Source organism: Enoplosus armatus, chromosome 6 (genome assembly GCF_043641665.1).
Source record: "Enoplosus armatus isolate fEnoArm2 chromosome 6, fEnoArm2.hap1, whole genome shotgun sequence".
NCBI lineage: Eukaryota > Metazoa > Chordata > Actinopteri > Centrarchiformes > Enoplosidae > Enoplosus > Enoplosus armatus.
In genome coordinates this window covers 2,574,268-2,582,232 of record NC_092185.1, presented here as the reverse complement: position 1 = coordinate 2,582,232, position 7,965 = coordinate 2,574,268, and the positions used below count along the sequence as shown (strand labels likewise).

Below are 7,965 nucleotides of genomic sequence, written 5' to 3'. Positions count from 1 at the left end.
CAGATGTGTTCAGTATGAACATCTGGCAACTTGACATTTACGTTCATTAAAAAAACGTTTCCTCATTACGTTGATAAAAACGTAACCCGGGTACGTTTGAGTTATCAGATTTTTTTATATTAAAATTATTAGTAAATCAAGTCATTTTTTGTTAAAAAGTCACAATTTTGACTTAGTATCCATCGATCTCTTTAACTGGTAAATCTCACAATTTTGATTAGTAGATCAACATTTTGACATAATTTCGACTTGCTATTTGTTTTTATTACATTTCTTACAGTGTGCCGGACTTTTGTAGCATCAAAACCATAAAAAAAAGTGTTCATCGTGTTTTATTTGCTGGATGCAAATATTTAATTTGAAATGCAGATATGCGGAAAACTAATGAAATATGTCTGCGAACGTTTCGCAGATATTTTCTACATGAACATATCTTTTTGAGATTTGTCAGATGCTTTCATTAAAAGTGTTGTTTAACTGTTTTTCTCTCTAAACTAAATTGGCTGTATATAAATGTAATTTCTAAGAGACAGGGTTGCATTGATCCTACTTATATCCTTTTGTATTTTTATTTAACTTCTCCTCAATTCATCTTTCTGTTCCTGGTGGGAAGGGGCTTCCATAACATTACGCTATGAAGAATGACCCAAATGTCCATAGATGGCAGCCGGACTACAGTTACAGTGCCAGAGTTGGAACAGCACAATAGGTTTAGTCAGCCGTGACCTGTGAGTAACCTCTCTGTAGGAGGGGGGAGAGACAGAAAAGAGAGAGATATATAGGAGCAAGAGAGGAGAGGAAGAAGGAAAACAGATGGATTGAGAGGGGAGAGAGAGGGGAGAGAGAGGGGAGAGAGAGCTTTGTTGGATACAGGAGAGAGGTGTGAGAGAGTAGAAGAGCGTTTGGCACTCAGACAGACAGAAGAAGAAGAAGTGGGCGCTTGTTTCCACCCCCCCTCTCTCCTCTAACCCTCCAGCTTTAAAAAGTGAAACAGCCCTTTGAAGGGGCAGAGAGGGGGTCAGTCCTGTTCCCCCATCCAGCCCGGACTGTAAGGAGCGTTCAGTGTGCCGACGGTAACCCAGATACCAGACACAACGCAGAGACGCCGCCAGAGAAGCAGCTGAGGACCTGACGGAGCACAGGCATGAACGACATCAAGCTGGCCCTGCTGGGAAGCCCGGGGGCTGGGAAATCAGGTGAGAGGCTGCAAGTGATTTTTTATTTCAAACAGCTACAGAAGAAATACCTGTGGCTCTTCAGTCAACATGTTTCTGTGGATGAGGCGTTTAAAAGCTCTGTTTGTTGATTTCAGTCAGTGTGGTGTTAAAACTTCTTTAGGCAGTAGAATGAAACACTATGTGAATACTCAGGTAGTATATAAGTGTCGTGGAGTACCAGAGAAGAAGTCTTATTTACTACATTTGGTGTTGATCTTTCAGATGATGACTCAGGACGTCTGTGGGATAGAACCTGAAAAGCTGGAGGGCATCGCACCTGAGTTTATAACTAACGATTGGGCTGTTTTAATTATTGATATTGATATCAAGTAATTGTTTGGTTAATAAAACATCACAACAGATTATCACCTCATAAGATATTAAATTTAATGATATGAATTAGAGAAAAGCTACATATTCTCACGCTAGACTCTCGACGACTCGATTAATCGACTAATCCTTTCAACTCTACCTGAGTTAAGCTGTGTGTTCTCAGGTAGTAACAGCTTTTATTTTCACTGGGCTCATGTTTCATGTTACATAACCAAAAAAACAAAAACAGTTTATTGGCTCCATTCGCTGAGATGCCTTTGAAAGACCTAAATGATCTGTCCGAGAGTTGATTTGAAGGTTGGAAAAGGAAAAAACACAAAGTATCCCGAGGTTTGATCGATCAGAGTCAGTGAGCTGCACCGCTGGTTAAATGTTATTGACTCTTTACTCTGCTTTGCTGCATCGCTGCTGTAGTTGGTGCCACTGACTCTCTCTTTACATAACGAGCCTAATGTGTGAGAAATCTGTACTTTGGGCTGAACAACTTCCACCAGCTTATTTTCCAAGATGTTCAGCAGTTTATGCGACCATACCAAAGGGAGGGAGGGGGGGGGGGGACCGACTGGCTCTGTGCTGTGTTCAAGCTTCATAAAACAATGGGACGTCTCCATTGTCTCTGCCTGGCAGTGAAGCAGAGCTGTTACTGTGGAGATGCTGTAGCCTCTGGATGCTGCATGTGTCTCCCTTTAATATGTTTTTCTGCTTGTTGCTTTCAATGCACATTTCTCGTTGTCTTGTTGTTCTGCACTCTCTGCACATCTACGTTAGTGTGAAGACGGCCCCAAAATAATGGCTATTGTGTCTTAAAGTCCTATGAGTTGAATTTCCTCCAATTACATTTTCCAGAAGGCACGCATGAGTAACTTAATGGGCCATATCCATATTTGTGTATAAAGTATAACCCCTGAATAACCCCTTCAGAGGCCCGTGACCACCATCAGCAACAGGCCTCCAGAGTTGAGCACTTGAAACTTCAGCTCTTAATTGAAACTGATTGTCTGTGGGACCAAAACTGGTCAGTTTTATGGAGGCGAAGCAGAGGGGGAAATATAACCATTAAGCTTGCCAAATATGCACACAGGCCTTCCAGAAAATCCATGCAGCCTCTTTCATGTGAGGCTACAGTTTCAGCGCTCCAATCCCAGAGAGTGTTGGCACCGGGCTGCGCCTGCGGGACTGAATGAGGGTCATTTTCCCTCCACTGCTGCCACCTGTGAGGGATGAGAGCGTAACGACGCCATGAGTCATTATGTTGTTTTTCATTTCGTTTTCTTTCCTCCAGCTGTCCTTGTGCGGTTCCTGACCAGGCGCTTCATCGGCGAATATGCCTCAAACGCCAGTAAGTGTTTGATGGGGGTTTGGTTTTGGTTCTGGGTCTGGAGTTTATCTTCAGACATCAGAGATGTTGCTATTTAATCACTTAGTGGTGCATAACTTTATACCTTCTGTGTGCAGCGTAATTGAAAATGATTACAGCTGTAAAAAGATTAAACATAAACCGCACACAACAGCGCTTATAGCCTGAGCTCATTTGCAATAACCGCCCCTATATTCTAGTGCACATCTGCCACTATTTCATGTTTTCTCACATATTAATTAATTACAGCTGTATTAATTGTTGTTTATTTACCACTTGGGGACAGTGGAACAAGCTGTAAATACAACATTGACATATTATCACCATATAAAGTTGTGGCAAACCAGCAGACAACAACGGAGCAACATTAGCATTTATCTCCTTTTAGCTCTGTTTTGTTCTCCACCAACTCCTGAGGTAAATATCTGTCTCTTTAGCTGCTCAATGCTCCACTTTGATAACAGTGATGATGATGATGATGATGATGGTGAAAATGAACCTAAACAGGGGGCTGGAGAACCAAAACAATGAGCTGAAAGATGCTAAAGGGGACCTGCAGAGTCGGGTGACGATTATGGGTTTGTTACTTCAAGTGACACCTTTCACATTACACGTAGTGATTTAATCCATTGTTATAAGAAATATTGATTAGTGCAGCTTTAAACCAAGTCAAACTCAGGATAAGACTAAACAAAAACATAAACATGACAGGTAAAGAAAAGCAGCATATTTATATGAAAAAACGCACAAAAAGAATGTTTTAGACTTCTTCCATCAGTCAGTATCTGAATCAATTCATATTTATTATTTATTTTCATGTGTTTCGTTACAGATTCCCTGTACCATAAAAGGCTGTCCATCGATGGCCGGCAGCTGAATCTGGAGGTTTTTGACCCTTGTTCTCAGGTGCGACGCGTCACTAACACACATAATAATGTGATATTATTTCAGAAGTCTTTATGAGAAAAACAGAGCCGCAGTTGGACTTCAAACTTTCCTGTTTTAAGTTCTTTGGTTTCCTCCTACATTTCATCAGGTGGACTGGAAACCTTCTCAGTGTTTTTTTTCTTGCCCTGCTCTTAATGGATGGAAGAGCCTGGGGGGGGGGGGCAAGCTAAACTAATGAGAATCTGAGACTGATGAGAATTATGTCTTTTCAAGGGAAGCTGTTCACATGAAAACTACATTTTATATTCCAGCATTTTCTTTGGCTTATGATAATCATCAGTTACAGCCCTCAGACAAGATTTATTTCACCTACATGGCAACATCACTGTTGCTGGAAATGTCGATCAATCATCAGAGTTGGGAGAAAACCTACTGTCTCCAAAATATGAAATAAAGGGCAAGATCCTTCAGCTGAAACACAATCATTTCTTGTTTTGGAGCTACAAACGTTTACAACAATAAAGTCTGGCCGGTTTTCAGTCTGCTGGGGAAGCTGCAGGACATGTTCATGACCCTGAATGAGCCGTGATCAGATATTTACCTTGGGCAGGCACGTGCACGGTCCGTACTGCACTTAAAGTTGAGAATCCAAAGGGTTTACGAGGACGTCCCGAGGCGATGTGTGCCGATGACTGTCTCTTTGAGGAAAAGAGCCTTATAACCTGCTTACATGTCTTTCAACAAGACCAAAGACCTGAGAGGCCTTTTTTACTACAGAGCTACTATTTTATTGGAATACTTGGCAGAACAAGAGCCGGTCATTGTCTTTGTCGGTTAAACTCACTGTAACGCCCCCCCCCCCTCCTCTCATAAGAAGCCCTGAGTCGATGTCCTGCCCTTCTGACCTGGACTGCATAAAGAAACTATGGAGTCAATAAAGAGGAAGGGATAAGTGAGTTTTTACAGTGCTGAGGCGTCGCTGTTTGAGGGCTCAGACGTGTCCTCGGGCCCCTTGTCCTTCCTACGTTGTTTATTTCTCCTCAAGGTCACTAAAACATGTTGTCCTGTTGTCGCTCTGCAGGCTGGTGTTGTTCAGGGAAACCAGAACAGCAGTAAAAACAGCTCTGGAAGAAGTGGGACAACAGTAACGCATTATATACATAGAATGAGGTGTAATGCGGACTGTGAGAATCTCTGAGGGGTAAAAACCCCCTCCCTGTGCTGTCCTTGGCAGAGCTCAGAGGCCAGGTGTATACTGGAGGAGCCGGTGGACTGGGCAGATGGCTTCGTGGTGGTGTACAACATCAGCGACCGCACGTCCTTCATCAACGCCAAGAACATCCTGCGGCAGATTCGGGAGGCGCGCGTGGACAACTGCAAAGGGTCAGAAGCACAATGAGGTCATTTCATTATGAAGGGACGTTCAACGAGCCACTGCTGGTTGTTTCACAAAGCTGAGACCTTTGAGCTGCAAGGTTACATGAACTGTATCTGATACTGAGGCTATTTTCTCAGATTCGCCGGGGAGTCAGGTGCCTCATGGGGTTACTGGGTTAATATTCAGATTGTCAGTTAAAACAAATCTTTACTGTTGGGTGGAACACTGAGAGAAACTGTGGGGGGAATATATTGAAATGGAAAGCAAATAGAAACAGCAGTGGTGGAAGAAGTATTTAGATCCTTTACTTAAGTACTAATACCACACTGTAACAATACTTAGACTTAGACTTTATTAATCCCACAGCGGGGAAATTTACAATACTACAACAATACTCTGTTACAAGTAAAAGTACTTTAAAAGTATGTTACTTAAATAAACGTATGTATGATCAGGAAATTGTACTTAAAGTATTAAAAGTAAAAGCACTCATTGCAGAAAAATGGCCCCTGTGACTGTTATACTATTACATATTTCATCAATAGATTATTGCTGCTATTATTATTACACGTTTTCTGTCAATCGACTAATTGATTCATTAACTAATCGTTTGAGCTGTACTTGTATAAACTGTTGGGGAGTTTAATTTCTCACAAAACTTCATATTTTGTAAACTCTTCGTATGTTTTGTGTACAAAAACTAGTAAGTAACCGAAGCTCTCATATAATTGTAATGAAGTAAAAAGTAGAAAGTGACATGAAAAGATTCAAGTAAAGTACCTCAACTTTGTACTAAAGTACAGTCCTTGTACTTTGGGAAACTCTTTTTTCAGTAAATGCCATGTTGAGTTTATCCAACAGGTTTTTATATGTTCATCCTTCAGTAGCAGTTAAAAGATTCAAATCATCAAAACTGACATTTTTGAAGTGAAATGCTGAGAAAGATTTACAGCTCTACGTTATCAGAACGCGCCGTGAACACGATGGGAAAACAGAACAAGTATGGAGTATCGTTGCCCTACTTTCTTTGAAGCTGAACAGGGATCCTCATGCAGTCTTGAATTTGAGGAATGCTGGGATCCTGACTGGACCTGACAAACACGAACTGATAAATGATTCACGATGACGCGAGAGAGATTCGCAGGCAAACAGTAAATCTGCTGCCTGACAACGTGGAGGGAAGAGATTCATTCAGTCAGTGAGTATAAATGCAGACCAGCGATCAGTAAATCCTGTTTATGTGTCAATCAAACGTCATCAACCAAAACAGAAACAGAGCCTGTTTTTAGGAGCTTGATTTGTCTGTTTCTCTCGCAGCACATACATGATTTACATTTAAAATACAAACTTTATTTACACAAAAACAGTCAACAGGAAGAACAAACAGATACAGTAAATATTCCTACAATGTGGTATTACTACTTTTACTGAAGTAAAAGGTATGAGTACTTCTTCCACCGCTGTAAATAAGAGTAAGTAAACTAAAACTATAATTCTATACACAATATGAGTGTCTACTACATGACATATACATATTATACACCGAAATCAAAATTAAAATGTGCTCTGGTAAAATGAAGTTTGTAGTTATATAAAGTTGTATATAAGTTCATTGAAGCTGCACAGCACTTAAGACGCCATGTTTTTATGGCTGCCATGTCACTTTATGCTTTACATTTAGTGTCTTTAAGACTTTTGGATTTTGACTATAAAATGAAATAAAGTTCAGGGAGTTTGAGCAAAGTTTGGGTCCAGCAGGTTTAAAGAGGCTTAAAGTGGTATTTTTCCAGGAAACTGATGCTTTCATTGGCTCCACACCTTCTGCGTCTCACCAGTCCACACCGACATGTCTCTGTTTCAGGGAGGTGGAGGTCCCGGTGTGCCTGGTGGGTAACAAGCAGGACCTGTGTCACGCCCGGCAGGTGCGCGAGGACGAGGGCCGCTGCCTGGCTCAGGAGAACCGCTGTCACTTCCAGGAGGTCTCAGCAGCCGAGAGCTACCAGGACATCGCCAACCTCTTCACCCAACTCATCCGGCAGGTGATGGAGCACCTCAAGTACAGAGCCGACCGACGACGCTACAGCGGCTCCAAGTCTATGGCCAAGCTCATCAACAATGTGTTTGGAAAGAGGAGGAAGTCTGTGTGACGGCTCCAGTGAAGTCAGCGGCTCATCAGCTGGAGGGACTGGGATGTTGTGTGTGGACCCCAGTTAAAGGGAACCGGCCACGAGGTCACGTGCTGGGTCTGAAAACTGTTCAGTACGTACAAGCGGTCCAAACATCAACCCTGCGTTCACACTGCGAGCAAACATCAGTGATAGATGTCTCTGTTCTCAGTCAAGACAGCTTTTTAGAAAAGGACTTATTGTGTTATCATGTGATCAAATAGAAGCAAGTTATTGGTTTCCAATCTGGGGGGTCGGGACCCTGAGAAGGGACCGCGAGATGATTAACAGGACAGCATTAAAAAAAGCGTTAAACATGAAATATTTCTATTCAGATTTTTCTCTTGAATTCAAACGTAAAACAAACTTTACAACTTGCACACATAACAAAGTAGACGTTGCTCAGTTTGAAGGGGTCACAAGTTAAAAAGGTCGGGGGCCCAGTGGATGAGGGCAGCGGTTCCCAACCTTTTTGGCTTGTGACCCCTTCAAATTAAGCAATGTCTGCTTGCGACCCCTCTTCACAGATTGCATTTGTTTCCTGGAGCAGTCCATCCAGAGACCTTTCCCCCTTGTTTTATCTGAATACCTTTTAGAGGTGTGTTGCTCAGGTTAAAGTTGGGTGGA

The 7,965-nt window shown here is 42.1% G+C and overlaps 1 protein-coding gene across 1 annotated transcript; it reads left to right on the top strand.

The window, feature by feature from the left end:
- The first annotated feature begins 1,144 nt into the window (after window positions 1–1,144).
- On the top strand, window positions 1,145–7,320 carry rerglb (RERG/RAS-like b). The gene is made up of 5 exons (XM_070908075.1): window positions 1,145–1,196; window positions 2,833–2,889; window positions 3,740–3,822; window positions 5,039–5,178; window positions 7,035–7,320. The coding sequence occupies exons 1-5, from the start codon at window positions 1,145–1,147 to the stop codon at window positions 7,318–7,320; spliced, it is 618 nt and encodes a 205-aa protein (XP_070764176.1).
- The last annotated feature ends 645 nt before the right edge of the window (window positions 7,321–7,965 follow it).